The sequence below is a fragment of the Callithrix jacchus genome, chromosome 13, assembly GCF_049354715.1.
Source record: "Callithrix jacchus isolate 240 chromosome 13, calJac240_pri, whole genome shotgun sequence".
Classification (NCBI taxonomy): Eukaryota; Metazoa; Chordata; class Mammalia; order Primates; family Cebidae; genus Callithrix; species Callithrix jacchus.
In genome coordinates, this window is record NC_133514.1 from 100,714,309 (window position 1) to 100,731,685 (window position 17,377).

Genomic DNA, 17,377 nt, shown 5'->3' on the forward strand with positions numbered 1-17,377 from the left:
GGCTGAGGCAGGAGAATCACTTGAACCTGGGAGGCAGAGGTTGTGGTGAGCTGAGATCATGCCATTGCACACCAGCCTGAGCAACAAGAGTGAAACTCCATCTCAAAAACAAAAACAAAAGTAACAACAACGGCCAATTTAAATACTTTAGAAGATTATACTTTTCAAATATTTTACTAAATCATTTTTTAAACAAAAATATACAAACTCAGATTTACAGAATACAGAAATAATTTATCCAAAGAAATTTGCATTTTAAAATTGTTAATATTGCACCCAACAGTATAAGTCTTTGACACATTTGCATTGTCAATCTTTCCCACAATTTGGAAAAACAGGAGAGAAATCTGAAACTAACAGAATTACACAAGTTAACTCTTCTGTAAAAAAAACTTACAATTTTTCATTTACAAGGAAAAGTTGTAAACGTTCAGAATTTTACTTCCATAGAATAAACAGCCATTCTTTTAGCATACCTAGAAAATGAACTATATACACAGTGTGATTACCTCATAGGAATTCAACAGGACTGATACGGTGAATATTCACAGCCTAATGATAAAAAAACAATTACTGAAATATGGAAACTATTGTGTGAAAGACACAGAATGAGAAAAATGTCTGGAAAAAATTAATTTTACCACTTTGAGGAGTTTCCACAGTTACCTAAAGTGATCTTCAAATGTAAAAGGACACACCATTCCCCAGTCTTAGGAAAGTAGCTACCAACAGCCTTTTCTCTCGAGACATAAGACAAGTGAAAAAAGTGAGGTCTTTGTTCAAGTCCCTTGTAAAATACTTTACATATAGGCAGGCACAAAACTTTGCTTTTCAAAAGAAAGCTTTGAAAAATATTCTGCAATTTATCACTGATATCCTCAGTTTTTAAAATCCCCTTTTTAAGCCCATAAATATTTAGATGCTTTAAAAAACGAGAGTAGGGAATCAAATCATTTGGAACTGTGGGAAGCTGCTGAAATAATATTTGATAGTAAAAGTATGTAATGTGCTACTTCACCTAGTAGTGAACCAAAAACAAACTGAAACTTTATATTTATGGAATCTGAAGTTATTTCCTTGAGTAAATAGAATTATTACACTGTCATGAGGAGAACATGAAACCAGGCAGTCTACTATCAACTTTGAAAAAGTGATTGAACCACTTAGCTTCCAGATGATGAACACTGATAAGTCTTTTGTCATTACTACTATAAATGGAAAAATCTGTTAGTGAGGCGGCCTATGGGTGGGGCAGGAAGGAGTTTCTGGGAAATTATGCTGAAGATCACAGAAAGGAAAATGTAAGTTTATAACACAATACCACTTGAACTGAAATATGACATGCTTTGTAATTCTGTTGCCCTAGATTGAGACTGATTAAAATGTTCCCTTTGAACCATAATGAATAACAGGACTTTTATTATTATTTAAACAATTTTTTTTTAGAAGGAGTCTTGCTCTGTTGCCCAGGCTGGAGGGCAGTGGCACAACCTTGGCTCACTGCAACCTCTGCCTCCTGGGTTCAAGTGATCTCCGGCTCATTTTTGTATTTTCAATAGAGACAGGGTTTCATCATTTTGGCCAGGCTGGTCTGGAACTCGTGACCTCAAGTGGTCCGCCTGCCTTGGCCTCCCAAAGTGCTAGGTTGGCAGGCAGAAGCTACTGTGCCCAGCCTATTTAAAAAAATTTTTTAAGACAGAGTGTTACTCTGTCACCCAGGCTAGAGTGCAGTGGTGCAGTCTTGGCTCACTGCAACCTCCACCTCCACCTCCCAGGTTCAAACGAGTCTCCTGCCTCAGCCTTTCAAGTAGGTGGGATTATGGGTGCCCGCCACCAAGCCCGGCTAATTTTTTAAGTTTTGGTAGAGACAAGATGTCACCATGTTGGCTGGGCTGGTCTCGAACTCCTGACCTCAGGGTCGGGATCTGTGCTCCTTGGCCTCCCAGAGTGCTAGGATTACAGGTGTGAGGCACGTCCAGCCAAATAATAGGACTTTTAAAAGTCCTGTTGCTTGGCTCTTCTATTGTTTAATAGCCCAACCCAAGGAGTTTGTTATAAAGGTTATTTATTGTCTTCAATATCTTTGTGACGAATGCAATCCACACACAAAAAGTCCTGAGAGTCTTTGATAAAAAAATAGACGTGCTCTGTGCCGCCGCATCCCGGCCTGGGGGCGAGGGATCAGCTGTCCCCGGTGCGCCTGTACTCTGCGGTGCCATCGGCCACGATGGCATCAAGGGGCGAGCGCTTCTTGCGGATGCTGCGCCCAGAGGAGATGAGGTCCGCGTAGCCCCGCTGGTGCGAGAAGGCGTAGGCTGAGCGCCTAGACGACACACCCCGGCCGAACACCTGCTGCCTCCGCTGCCACTGCTCCTCCGCCTTCAACCGCTTGCGATGCTTCTGGATCTGCAAGTGGGAGAGATGGGAAGGGATGAAGACAAAGTCCACGCCAGGAAGGAGGCGTGGCCAGACGGTGGGCAGAAATGAACACTGACGAAACCCCAACACCTGCCCCATTTTGATGCAGGCAGCTCTGTCCTCACTTGATAGTTGTGTGTATCCTTTGAGATGTGGTCTCGCTCTTTCACCCAGGCTGGAGTTCAGTGGTGCTATCTCGGCTCACCACAACCTCTGCCTCCTGGGTTCAAGAGATCCTCCTGCCTCAGCCTCCTGAATAGCTGGGGTTACAGGCATGCGCCACCACACCAGTCTGATTTTTGTATTTTTAGTAGAGACAGAATTTCACCATGTTGGTCAGGCTGGTCCTGACCACCTGAACTCCTGACCTCAAGTGATCTGCCTGCCTCGGCCTCCCAAAGTGCTGGGATGACAGGAGTGTGCCACCATGCTTGGATATATCTATCTATAGATACACATTGACAGATATGATTATATAGATCTATATCTCTCTATCTATACATAGATCTATCTACCTACCTACCTACCTAGAAATATGTATCAAAGCTGAGGGAAGATATATCTAACTTTTACAAGGTCACACAGCTAGAAAATGCAAAGCCAAAATTCCCACTCCCCCAAGGCTAGTGCCCTTTTCTACTTCAGAGCAGATGGGTATAGTGAAAGAGAAAACTCAGTAGGGTCTCTTTCCTGGATTGTTACTGCATACTGTTAGCACTGCAAAAGAGAGAGCGAGAGGGATACTGAAGGTTGTCCCACTAGCCTTTCCTCTCTCCTTTCTAATGGAAATTGATTGCATTCAGATCGCCCCCATCAACCCCCACTCACAGCCACATTTCTCATGGGAGGTGGGCAGGTTGATTTCCCTTGCTAAGCACTAGTCCAGAATGGGCAAGTGACCTAATTTTGGCACATGAGACCAGAGGGCACTGTGCTGGGGCCCTTGGGTGAGAAGTTCCACAGCGCTAAGGAACTACAGAATAATCTCTAATCTCCCCTCGACACTGAAATGTCACAAAATGTGATGCCCAGAACTGCTATGGCCATCTTCCAGCACCCAGATGAAACTAATAATAAATGTTCCAAGGGAGAGATAGAAAGAGACTGCCCAGTCCTTTTTTGACATTAAATTGCTGATTGAACTGAGTCTGAAGCCTGCTAATGATGATGCACTACTGTAGAGAAATTTTGAGTCACAGCTTTCTGTTCCTTGTAGCTTAAAGGGTCCTGCTACAGAAGGTGACATTTTCTTTAAATAAATAAAGAAAAAAAAAAAAAAACCCAGTCTGATTTGTATGACAAAATGTTAACACTGTAATTGTTAAACTGAGGGAATAGATATATGGGGCTCATTATTTTATTCTCACTTTTTTGTGTATATTTGGTAATTTTTATATTATAAAGCAAGCACACTAAACTCTCAATCCCAAAAGACTTATTTGTGAGACAGAGTTAAAGAGAAGCAATCATGAAAAATCATTCTTACCAAATTTCCCATGAGCTTAGAATTTTGCAGGAAAGGTGCTGTTGGGAAATGCCTTGGTTTCTGTGAGGGACAGAGAATTGGGAGAGGACTGTACTCTATATACCTTATCACTCTCTGATGGCCAAATGGTCATTGACAGGAATCGGATGGCAACGACGGGCAGTAAGCACACGGCAACAGTCAGGATGATAGTTAACCAAATATACGGCTGTCTGAGAGCGTTTGAAGCAGTGCCTGTAAAGAACATGGCAAATGAATCACTGGGGTCCCTTTATCAAGAACAGAGTTAATATTTTGCCAGGCACGGTGGCTCACGCCTGTAATCCTAGCACTTTTGGAGGTCGAGGCGGGTGGCCTGCCAGAGCTCAGGAGTTCAAGACCAGCCTGGGCAACATAGTGAAACCCTGTCTCTACTTAATTACAAAAAATCAGGCCAGGTGCAGAGGCTCAAGCCTGTAATCCCAGCACTTTGGGAGTCCAAGACAGGAGGATCACCTGAGGTTCAGAGTTCAAGACCAGCCTGGACAACATGGAGAAACCCTGTCTCTACTAAAAATACAAAATTAGCTGGGTGTGGTGGTGGTACATGCCCATAATCCCAGTTACTTGGGAGGCTGAGGCAGGAGAATCTCTTGAACCTGGGAGGCAGAAATTGTGGTGAGCTGCGATCACGCCATTGCACTCCAGCCTGGGCAACAAGAGTGAAACGCCATCTCAAAAAAGCTAGCACTGCCAGTACCTGGTGATTTATACAGATCATGTCGTTTAATCACTTGTGAGAGATGTGTATTAACCCTGTGTCACATAAGGAGATTGCATTGAGAATAAGTTAAAAAATTTGCCCAAGGTAACAAAACCAACCATGGCAGTGAATGAATTAAAACCTCCTTCTACCTGACGGGAGCCGTGTTTTTTCACTGCCATTTGTTTTCTGACTTTTTATGTCAGATGAAGTAATAATTCAATTCAGTAATACAATCCCATAATCATAGACTCTACCCACTTTTCAAAATCGAATGACCATCTTCTAGAGCCACATTTCTCGCCGTGTTTTCTGTACTTACACTCTGTTTGTAAAAACAATGATCTTAATTTTTTAAATGTGGTTTTTACCCTGCTAAGTGTTTCTGGGATTAAAAGATTCCCTATGGGAATATTCTAAGTAACTGGGTTACTAATATTTTTAAAACACAGAGTTGGTAAAGAAAAACACAATCATAAAAAAAATGAGCTCAATCCCAAGAAGGAAAGGGTTACCACAGCAACTGACTTTTACAGCCCAACAACTGGTCATCAAAATCCAAATCTTTTACAGGGAAACTAGTTTATGGGGATGGTTTTTCATTGTGACTTCAAGCTCTCTATTAAAAATAATCTCATGAATTCCAGTTCATAATTAGTATTAATATTTTCTGTTTATAATATTTATGATATTTATATCAGTTCAAATTCATTCTAGGATTTGTCAATTTGTCATATAGTTTATGCAGTTGTAATCGTTGGTCACATAACTATTTTGTTTTCTATCAATTTACTTATTGCCCTGCACACATATTTGTCTTTTTAAAATTATTTTATTGTTATTTTTTTAACAGACAGGGTCTCACTATGTTGCCCATGCTGGTCTCAAACTCCTAAGCTCAAGTGATCTCACTGCTTCAGCCTCCCAAACTGCAGGGACTATAGGTGTGAGCCACTGTGCCTGGCCTGCACACATATTTCTATTTCTAATAATGCAGATTACTTTTGAATTCTAGAATTTCATTATATTGGTGTTTCATGGTATGATTAGCTATTAATAATACTCTTAGGTTTTGGATTATTTCTATTTTTTCCACTTTTTTACAATTTAGAAATGCTCTGGTGGTGCCACCTGTGGAAATCAGCTTGCCAAAACTTGGTGTGTTTTATTATCTTGGGGTATTTTCCTTAAGTAGAAATACCTGGCCAAAATATATAAAGAGTTTTATAATCCCTTATGCATTTTCAAATAATATTTGGAAAAATTAAAATATATTGCATTGTTACCAGCAACACGTGTATACTCACTTTTCCAAAAACCTACCAATACTAGGTTTTTGGGTCTTTTAAGAAAGGGTCTTGCCCTGTCACCCAGGCTGAGGTGGCTCACAGCAGCCTCGATCTGCCAGGCTCAAGCAATCCTTCCCACCTCAGCCTCCTGAGTAGCTGGGATCACCAGTGTGTACCACCATGCCCAGCTAATTTTTTTTCAATTTTTTTTTTTTTTTTAATAGAGACAAGGTCTCCCTATATTGCCCAGTCTTATCTTGAACTCCTGTCTTGGTCTCCCAAAGTGCTCGGATGATAGGCATGAGCCACCACATCTGGCTCCAATATTAGGTTTTATGGGAAACAAAGAAAAGACTTTTATCTAGCCTTTTAAGTCTTTAGTTATCGAATTCAGCACCCACGCGGTACTATTGTAAAGCTATTTTGTTTTCTTCTCATCATGTTACGTCCTTTCAACCCATCATCATCATTTAATTTCCAGACAGGACATTAATTTTCACGAGCAATAATTTATACTTTGTATATATTTGTTTGGCTTTGTTTTGTTTGTTTGTTTTGTTTGTTTGAGACAGGGTCTTGCCCTGTCACCTGGGCTAGAGTACAGCAGCACAATCACAACTCACTGTATGTAGCCTCAACATCTCAGGTCCAACGATCCTACCACTTCAGTCTCTCCAGTAGCTAGAACTACAACTGTGTGCCACCATGCCTGGCTAATGTTTTTTTTTTTTGTATTATTTGTAGAGATGGGGTTTTGCCATGTTGCCCAGGCTGGTCTTGAAATGCTGGGCTCAAGCAGTCTGCCTGCCTCGGCCTCCCAAAGTGCTGAGATTACAGGTGTGAGCCACTGCGCCTGGCCATTCCACCTTGCATATTTTATTACATACCAGAAGTTATGTCAAAGTCTAAACTAATGACATTTGTCCGAACATTTATTTTTGGAATTTAGAAAATACCAACCTGTAAATTGAAATGTAGATGGAAGGAGAACATGTATTCCAGCACTATGAAAGTCAAACATGATGCCAAAATAAAGTGCGATGCTTCCAAAAATTGAAAAAGCATTCACAAAAGTCCAATAAGAAGTATCCAAGCCAATCTGTTGGGAAACCAGAGAAAAACAGAGTACTCATTTTGGGGAATTAGCAAGAAATGAAGGATCTAACATCCTGAAAACAGAATTCAGCAAGTTAGGCATGATTTGGCTTGAGTACTGGACAATCAGAAACCAAACCATCATTGACTCAGGCAAGAAATAGAAAATATGATTGGTATAAGAGGTGAGAATAGCATTCATAGTTTGTAAGTGGTAGAGGTGAAGTGGGAGTCAGGTGGATGTGCACGCCAGCCTATATACAGAAATATAGATAGGTAACAATTGACACTGAGTATGGCCCATGAAAACCATTTACCTGGAAATTGACTGTTATTACAAGAGCAGAGGCAATGGTGACGGCAAAAGACTGGTAGTCAGAAGGTGCCTCTCCATCCTGCCCTACGGTTTGCAGATAAGCTCCAAGAGGTATGAAGAAGAGGATCATCGATGTTAGGACTCCATGCAACAAGCTTACGAAAAATCTCTTATAATTGAATAGTAAGTCTCTTTGTCCCACTACGTATAACCCAGGGAATCGGAGGCTCAGTTTGTCACTCACATCCTTAAGGAGAAAACAAAATGATAGTGTTTTATTCATCAGGTCAAAGCAGTCAGGGATATGCTATAATTTTTTTTTTTTTTTTTGAGACAGTTTTGCTCTTGTTACCCAGGCTGGAGTGCAATGGTGCAATCTTGGTTCATGGCAACCTCCACCTCCCGGGTTCAAGTGATTCTCCTGCCTAAGCCTCTTGAGTAGCTAGGATTACAGGCATGCACCACCACACCTGGCTAATTTTGTATTTTTATTACAGATGGGGTTTCTCCATGTTGGTCAGGCTGGTCGTGAACTCCCAACTTCAGATGATGATTCTCCCGCCTTGGCCTCCCAAAGTGCTAGGATTACAGGCATGAGCCACTGCACCCAGCTGAGATATGTTATTAATATCTCACAAAAAGTTGCAGCCTACTGTTAAATTTTAAGAAGACCAAAACTGAACAAGATAATCAATCAATCCTGCAATATTTGTGGTGTAAGAGCTCAACCTCTGCACACCACAAATATTGCATTGGACCACCATTATTTAATATTGCACTAGATCATCATTACTTAATATTTAATTCAGAGAAGAGGTAGGTATAAGTTTATTACTTTGCTGCTTATAGAAAGAAAACAAATTAGTAATGTCAAAAGTATGTTGGGAGGCTATTTTCACCTCCTGAGTGAATACATATCACTGCAAATCCTTTGGGAAAAAAATTTTCTCATACGAGTTGATGAGTTAATAGTAAATTATTTTTTCATCTTTCTAGCACTTCTTTTAAAGAACTACTATTAGATACAAATATAGATTAGCTATATAAACTTTGGAAAGGCTTTAAATTTACTTTAAAATGAGTAAGTTATTATTGTAGAGACATATTGGACTCTCAGGTGTCTTTTTTTCTTTTTCTTCTTTTTTTTGGAGACAGGGTCTCACTTTGTTGCTCAGCCTGAAGTACAGTGGCACAAACATGACTCACTGCAGCTTCAACTTCCCAAGCTCAAGTAACCCTCCCACCTCATCCTCCTAAGTAGCTGGACTTCACAGGTGTGCACTACCATGCCTACTAATTTTTACATTTTTTGTAGAGATGGGGGTCTCCCTATGTTGCCGGGGCTGGTCTCGAACTGCTGACCTCAAGCAATCTGCCTTCCTCAGCCTCCCAGAGTACTGGGATTACAGGCATGAACCAGCACACCTGGCCTTCAGGTGTCTTCATAGTAAGATCATACTGTCTGAAAGGAACATAACAAATATGTGTGTCAATGAATTCAACCCAGTCACAGAAATCCTCTTTTTTGTCTTAGAGATAGGTTCTTGTTTTATTGTCCAGGCTAGACTTTAATACCTGGGCTCAAGTCATACTTCTGCATCAGCCTCCGAGCAGCTGGGACTACAGAGAAATCCTCTTTCCTTATTACAAAACGAGAAGCATAGTCATGACCCTTGATGCCTGACAACAGAATTATGATAGGGTTCAATCAGAAAGAAGTAAATACCAGAAAATACACTGAAACATTTGCCTGTGACTTCTCAAACAAATGCTCTTCTGTCCAGAAGTGTCCCTGCCAGTGCAAGGCTCCTACCTGGTCGAGCAGCCCCATGAGGAGCACAGGCAGGCTGGAGTATAGCACGTTGTAGAGGGCGATGAACCAGTCCTCGTATGCAGTCTGTGAGGGGATGACAGAGGCTCCACGTCACCAACAAAGACACATGCCTGCATGGTTAGCACACACTCATCTGCTTCCTTTTTAAAAATTTTTCGTTTGTTTTAATAGAGATAGGGTCTTGCTATGTTGCCTAGGCTGGCCTCAAACTCCTGGCCTTAAACAGTTGCCCCACCTCAGCCTTCCAAAGTGTTGGGATTATAGGCAAAAGTCTATGCACCCAGCCTGTTATCACTATTTTTTTCTTTTCTTTTTTTTTTTTTTCTGAGATGGAGTCTTGCTCTGTCACCCAGGCTGGAGTGCAGTGGCACAATCAGCTCACTGTAACCTCTGCCTCCCGGGTTCAAGTGATTTTTCTGCCTCAGCCTCCTGAGCAGCTGGGATTCCAGATGCACACCACCATATCCAGTTAATTTTTGTTGAGACAGGGTTTCACCATGTTGGCCAGGTTAGTCTCCAACTGTTGACCTCAAGTGATCCACCCTCCTCGGCCCCCCAAAGTGCTAGGATTATAGGTGTGAGCCACTGCACCTGGCCCTGTTATCACTACTCTTAATGGCAAGGTAACATGAAAAAGTAACCAAAGATAAAGACAAAAACATACAAGCAAATCCCCTCCTAAGGCAAAATGTTTTTACAGCACCAGAAACATTTAGAGAAGTCATGATCATACTTAATTATACTCCAACTGTAAGGAGACACAGCCCCCAAACTACAAATATAGAGAAAGAAACAAACTGGTTTATCAGAGCTAGATTTTTATTTAACAACTCTACTCAGTAAATAGTAATAACAGCAACAACATTACATTACCTGTGCAGAGTAGCCATTGAAGAAGGAGTACCAGAAATGAACCAAAGTAAAGGCAAAGTTTTTGTAAAAGAAGTATCGTAGGAACTTGCACATCCTTATGTAAGACCACCGGCCATGCACCAGTAGTAGCCTCTGCAGATAGCGGAACTGGGCGAAGGAATAATCACTCGACATGACAGCTTGCATTCCTTCTTGTCCGCTTATTCCAACGCCGATGTGGGCAGCTATTGGGCAGAGGGAGAAAACACTGTGGATCATAAGCCGATTGTGAGGCAAAACATCAGATAATAAAATAGTTCCATAGCAAAACAAAAAACAAAGACAGACATTGATGGAACGATAAATATAGAAGCTCTTGCTCACCATCCCTCACCCCCAGCTCTTGAACTCAACTCAAAGTCAGAGTTACAAGTTGCTAAACAGAGCACACAGTAGGGCCTCCATAAATATTTGGGAAAGGATCTCATGTGGGTGGTGAATTCCATTTGGATAATTTACTCAGCTCATAACCATCCCTTCCACCCACAGGGTGAGCCCCAGTCACCTATGTGTAACTGTGTCCTTGCCTTTTTGGCAACAGCTTTGTCAGTCATGGGCAGATACGTAATTTATGGTAGATACTACAAACAAGCTCCCCAACTTCATTCTACCCTTGTTCCAATTAGAGAGGTGGGGAAGGAAATAAAAACCCCGCATTTCCCAGACTCCCTTGCACCTAGGCTCTTTATCAATTAGATTCCACTGTTTAGATCCATTTATGACTTGGAAGCAGAAGTGAATCAGCCCAGCATCCCTTCCTCTTTTGGCATTTCTGCAGCAGAGCTCATATCTACTGTCCAGCTACCTGGATGTTGACAGGCAACTATAAAGGCCTCTTAATGAGAAGCTCTTTAAAGGAACCTCAAAGGTAGAAGCTCTTCTGGTAAGTGTCTTAGCTTAGAACCTGCTTCTGTAGTCCATTCAGAGCTTTTGAAAGTACCTAGTCCCCTGTATTAATCAGATCTTGCTTAAAAGTACCAAGCGGGGTCTGTTTCCTTTGGTAGATCCTGACTGACAGATAATCCAAGCTGAACCAGTCTCTCTCTTGATATTCTAGAATTAGAATTCAGGCATTTTGTATCTAGAATTTTAAGGTCTAAATTACTGAGGTAAGAAATAGATATATTTCTTTTTTTTTTTTGTGAGATGGAATTTTGCTCTGTCACCCAGGCTGGAGTGTAATGGCACAATCTTGGCTTACTGCAACCTTCTGAGTTTAAGCAATACTTGTGCCTCAGCCTCCCGAGTAGCTGGGATTACAGCTGTGCACCACCACACCCAGATAATTTTTGTATTTTTTGTAAAGACAGGGTTTCACCATGTTGTCCAGGTAGGTCTTGAACTCCTGACCTCAGGTGATTCCCCCACCTTGGCCTCCCAAAGTGCTGGGATTACATGTATGAGCCAATGTGCCTGGCTGAAATAAATATATTTCTTCCTGATGATTTCTAAGGGGCAGAGGAATAAATGGGGGTGGGGGAGAAGGGAGAGAATGGGGGGGAAAGGAGGGAATCGGGGGAAAAGAGAGGGAAGAGAGAGAAGGGGAAGAAGGAGAACAGGAGGAGAGAGACAGATACTGGGTTCCTGGTGCAACTCTATGTCCTTGTTCCAGCATCTTCCTGAGGCCTGGCTTCTTGGACAATAAGATATCTTTGTATCTTTTAAAATAAATTTCCTTTTTTCTTTTACTTTACGTTCCAGGATACCTATGCAGAACGTGCAGGTCTGTTACATAGGAATACATGTGCCATGGTCGTTTGCTGCCCCTATTGACCCTGCCCCTATTGACTCTCATCTTCCACCCTCCAAATTTACTTTTTTCTTAAGTTATCTTTGGTTGTTCTCCAATACTTGTAATCAAAAGAGTTTTTTTTTCTATTCTTTTTTTTTTTTTTTTTTTTTTTGAGACGGAGTTTCGCTCTTGTTACCCAGGCTGGAGTGCAATGGCGTGATCTTGGCTCACTGCAACCTCCACCTCCTGGGTTCAAGCAATTCTCCTGCCTCAGCCTCCTGAGTAGCTGGGACTACAGGCATCTGCCACCATGCCCAGCTAATTTTTGTATTTTTAGTAGAGACGGGGTTTCACCATGTTGACCAGGATGGTCTTAATTTCTTGACCTTGTGATCCACCCACCTCGGCCTCCCAAAGTGCTGGGATTATAGGCGTGACCCACTGCGTCTGGCCAATCAAAAGAGTTTTAACCAAGAAACTATTAAATTTTCAAAGTCTTATTCATGGCCCTCCATGACTTTAAGACATTTTTTTTTCTTTACAGGGGAAAAGGTTTCCAGAATGTATAAAATTAAAGTCACAATTTGATTTATCCTTCCAATAGTCAATAAATGACACTATCAAATTAGAGAATTATTAGTTTTGTCTGGGTCTTATAAGTAATGACTGTGAAGATAGACCAGATCATTTAGAAAAGATGTACTGGAGAACACAGCCTATCATTACTCAGACCCTGGAAAGTGGCTGCGACTCTGCGACATTTAAGCTTCAAAAATCCTGCCCTAGTTACCGAACACAAGGTCTGGCAAATTCAAAACGTAACTGTAGTGACGTGTCCAAACCTACATTTTCAGTAACACTTTGCAGTTCTAAAAAACAGAACAAATGGCATCTCATCTAATAGTTATGATCTCTTTTAAAACACACAAATATTTCCTATGACCAGAACGGTTGCTGGACTGCTCCTTCCTGCCAAACTGGCCTTCTTTTCTTTCCTGAACAAGCCACGGAGGAAAACGCTGAGATTCTCTTGGTCGTTGCAGCTGAAGGAAAGGAACCCAGGCTCAAGTGATCTTCCCATCTCAGCCTCAAAGTAGCTGGGACTACATGTGTGTGGCACCACACGTAGCTCATCTTCCTATATATTGTCCTTGATGCACTTGAAAGAAATGACAGCTTTTACAAGTACAGAAAGGCACTAATACCACTTGTATAACTTCTAAAGAGATCCCCAACGTTTCCTACATTTTTATCCAAAAGGAATGATGTATAACTTATATATAATGGTACCTGGGACAAGGTGTGTGGCTCAGTCTGTAATCCCAGCACTCTGGGAGGCTGAGGTGGGCAGATTCATTGAGCCCAAGAGTTTGAGACCAGCCTGAACAACAAGGCAAATTCTCATCTCTACAAAAATTAGCTGGGCATGGTGGCTTATGCCTGTAGTCCCAGCCACTTGGGAGGCTGAGGTGGGAGGGAGGATTGCTTGAGCCCAGGAGGTGGAGGTGAGCCAAGGTCGTGCCACTGTACTCCAGCCTGGGTCACAGAGGAAGAATTTGTTTCTAAATGAATGAATGAATGAATGAATGCACCTGGCGCTTAATAAAAATTTTAAAACAATGTAAGAAAAACAAGCCCCTATGAGGTTATCTATGTTGACTTTTTGCAATCCCTCTCATTATGTATGGGTGAGCTCAGAGGAACAAAATGTTTCAAGTCTAAGCCCATAATCAGTTGATAAATCTCCAAAGCAAACCCCTCCCCTCCCATTATCTAGACGGAGACTTTATAACTGAATAAAAATCATGTTTGACTTGTCATTTTGGCACAGCTAGTTAAGTTAAAAGTACATAATGGAAAATAAACTAGAGCTGGCTAGTTATGGAGGAAAGATAGATCTCATTCCAAGCAAGCAATACCATTCGTCTGGTACGACAAGCACATGCAAAAACACTGTGGGGATGAATTAAACCGCCAGTGACGACAGACATACGCACTGATAAAGAAGGCAAGGTGACATACGTCATACAGCTGACTCCTGCTGAGGAAGATAAAGTTGGAATATTCTTAGTATACATCAAGGAGGAAGAGGAGACTAAGAAAAGAAAGAGACAGACTCATGAGTCACAAAATAGACTGAAAAGTCCACTTATATATAATGCATTTAAGCCACCCAGCACTACAGGAACATGCAGTTACCTATGTATAGTCAGGTAATACTTCAGCCCAGCGATAATAATATGACAGAGCTGGAGGTGGCATTGTGGATTACTTCCTTTTCCGATAAGAAAACTGAAACCTGAGCATAAGGCCAAGGTGACATAGGATTTTGACAATATGATGAGGACGAATATCCAGGTCATTGGTTTGTGTATTTTCATTATAAGATACTCCTGATAGTAACAGAGGGAGGAAAAAGGAACAGGACTCAGACAGAGATGAGGGCGGCAGGTGTGGTTCTGCAGACTTTAATACCAGCACAGCTGTATTTCTGCACGGCCGGACTCAGTCTTTTAATTGTGAGAACCTAAGTTCTAGCAACCAGCAAAAGGCAGCCTTCTAGGGAGGTCAGGAGGAGGGTGAGACCACGTGGAAGCTTTTCTTCAGTGCTAAACATGTTACTCTAAACTCACAGCAGGTGACCCAATGATGAAGTTCCCACACATTTACCACAGGTAAGAAGAAAGCCCCAGGAAGAGATGTTTAGGTGAAGGAGAGTATTATCAAAGCAAGCACCAGAGTTCAACGATTTATCCTATAGAACTTATTAACCATCCAGGTTTTTTTGTTTTTTTTTGAGACAGTCTCACTCTGTCGCCCAGGCTGGAGTGCAATGGCATGATCTTGGCTCACTGCAACCTCCACCTCCTGGGTTCATGTGATTCTTCTGCCTCAGCCTCCCAAGTAGCTGGGATTACAGATGTGTACCACCACACCCGGCTAATTTTTGTATTTTTAGTAGAAACGGGGTTTCATCATGTTGGCCAGGCTGGTCTCAGATGCCTGACCTCATTGTCTGCCTGACTCGGCCTTCCAAAGTGCTGGCATTACAGGCATGAGCCACTGTGCCTGGCCAATATCAAGGTTTTAATAAGCCCAAAAGAAATATGGGGAGAGAAAGAGTAAGAGGGAACACAATACACCACATCTATGTAAAAGAATAAAAATATAAGGATGAATCCCCATCCCCCGTAGACCTGATCTTCCTCTTAGCATCCTTCAGGAGCCCTGTCACCGATAGCTTTTCCTCCTGATGGGCTGTGGGCTCTCTGGGGGTAGGGTCACAGGTGTTTTCATGGTTAAGTGACTTTATGAAACATATGCTCTATGAAAATCTAAGCTGTAAAATCTAAAAAAAAACCACCCCCAAACATTCCAGCCATTTCTCCTCTCTAGCACATTGGTCCCCACCAGCCATCGGTGCATGACTCACTTTTGATCATGTTCACGTCATTGGCCCCGTCTCCGATGGCCAGCGTGATGGCTTTCTTGTACTTCTTCACCAGGTCCACCACCATTGCCTTCTGCTTGGGGGTGACGCGGCAGCAGATGACTGCGCTGCACTCGCAAGCCAGGTCCACAAAGTTTTTCTGCCGCTGCTCTTTCTTAGCTTCTAGCCTCCTTTTACTTTGGGTCCGCATCCGTCTTTCTTCTTCTGTTCTTGGGAACTTCAGCTTCAGAATCCTACTTCTCTTGGTCTTTTTTTCGAGAAGAATTTCATTCTGTGAAATCAGAGAGGGAAGAGGTTATATTCATTTTAGTTTTACCCCAGGAGTACCATTCCCAAAATTTAAATCATGTGAAGGATAATTTTTGGGTTATGTCACTGATTATATTTGACAAATAAATTTGATTTTATAATCAAAACATGTATATGTATGTATGTGTATATATACACAATATATATTATATATATATATATGTATATATTATATATATATATATTTTTTGAGACGGAGTCTTGCTCTATTGCCAGGCTGGAGTGCAGTGGTGCAATCTAAGCTCATTGCAACCTCTGCCTCCTGGATTCAAGCAATTCTTCCATCTCAGCCTCTCGAGTAGCTGGGACCACAGGCACATGCCACCATGCCCGGCTATTTTTTGCATTTTTAGTAGAGACACGGTTTCACCATGTTGGCCAAGATGGTCTCGATCTCTTGACCTCGTGATCCACCTGCCTCAGCCTCCCAAAGTACTGGGATTACAGGCATGAGCCACCGCACCTGGCCGTATATATATATTTTTTGAGACAGAGTCTTACTCTGTCGCCCAGGCTGGAGTGCAGTGGCACGATCTCAGCTCACTGCAACCTCCGCCTCCCAGGTTCAAGCGATTCTCCTGCCTCAGCCTCCTCAGTAGCTAGGATTACAGGCATGCACCACCACGCCCAGCTAATTATTGTATTTTTAGTAGAGACTGGGTTTCACCATGTTAGTCACGTTGGTCTTGAACTCCTGACATCGTGATCCACCCGCCTCAGCCTCCCAAAGTGCTGGGATTATAGGCATGAGCCACCACGTCCAGCCATATATATATAAATAATTTTTTTTTAAATGGAGATGGGTTTTGCTGTGTAGCCTGGGTTGAAGTGTAGTGGCTATTCTTTCACAGGTGTGATCATTGCATGCTGCAGCCTCGAACCATCTTCCTGCTTCAGCCTCTAGAGTAGCTGGGACTGCAGGCACACGCCACCACATTCAGCTTATAAAATCTATGTACAACAAAAATTTAGAAAATCCAACAATCTATAAAGAAGGAAATGAAAAATATCCATTAATCAATAAACCAAGATAACTGCTTTTACCTCTTTGGTATGCTTCCTTTCATGTATCATACACTATTACCTCTCAAACTTGGAAAAAACACACTTTGATGCATAGGCTAAGAGACTAAGGTTGGCAGTTAATATGTGAAAGCATTTAAAAGTGGCCTCAAATGAACTTCTTTCAAGTTTAAGGCACAGAAACACTAATGATACATACCAGCCAAGAACCAGTGATGATTAAGGCACGGTTCCCACCAGATGGAAAAAAAGGTTCCTGCACAGGCGGTACAAACTTTGCATAGACTCCACCTCTGTTCCTCTGGTTTTCCATCCTTGAGTGAAGAAGAGAACTAGGGGAAAACAAATTTAAGTGTTTAAAGTATAAGACCATAAACAGGCCCTTGACCCTGAGATAATTTTGACTTAAAAAAAATTGTGACAAAAAACAAAGTTTACCTTCTTAACTATTTTTGTTTATTTATTTTATTTTCATTATAATTCTTTTGAGAGAGGGTCTCACTCAGTTGCCCAGGCTGGAGTGCAGTGGCATGACCATGGGTCACTGCAGCCTCGACCTCCCAGGCTCAAGTGATTCTCCAGACTCAGCCTCCTGAGTTGCTGGGACTATACTCACGTGCTACCACTCCCAGCTAATTTTTGTACTTTTTGTAGTGACAGGGTTTCACCACATCCCAGGTTTTGACCATTTTTAAGCGTACAGCTTATTAGTGTTAAGTACAGTCACATTGTTATCCCACCAATCTCTAGAACTTTTTCTGCAAAACCGA

The 17,377-nt window shown here is 41.9% G+C and overlaps 1 protein-coding gene across 7 annotated transcripts in view; it reads right to left on the bottom strand.

Moving 5' to 3' along the window:
- Nucleotides 1-158: 158 nt before the first annotated feature.
- ATP8B1 (ATPase phospholipid transporting 8B1) overlaps nucleotides 159-17,377 on the bottom strand; it is a 144,569-nt gene continuing 127,350 nt past the window's right edge. For 6 of the 7 annotated variants that reach the window (XM_078348226.1, XM_078348225.1, XM_035271205.3 and 3 more), the window contains 8 exons: nucleotides 16,807-16,939; nucleotides 15,258-15,546; nucleotides 10,054-10,277; nucleotides 9,160-9,243; nucleotides 7,348-7,593; nucleotides 6,896-7,034; nucleotides 4,008-4,138; nucleotides 159-2,406 (listed from right to left, as the gene is read on the bottom strand). In XM_078348226.1, coding sequence (XP_078204352.1) covers nucleotides 2,182-2,406; nucleotides 4,008-4,138; nucleotides 6,896-7,034; nucleotides 7,348-7,593; nucleotides 9,160-9,243; nucleotides 10,054-10,277; nucleotides 15,258-15,546; nucleotides 16,807-16,939 — 1,471 coding nt within the window. In that variant the 3' untranslated portion in view covers nucleotides 159-2,181. Of the gene's footprint in view, nucleotides 2,407-4,007; nucleotides 4,139-6,895; nucleotides 7,035-7,347; nucleotides 7,594-9,159; nucleotides 9,244-10,053; nucleotides 10,278-13,846; nucleotides 13,920-15,257; nucleotides 15,547-16,806; nucleotides 16,940-17,377 lie in introns of all 7 variants that reach the window. The other variant, XR_013525928.1, reaches the window with a different exon arrangement.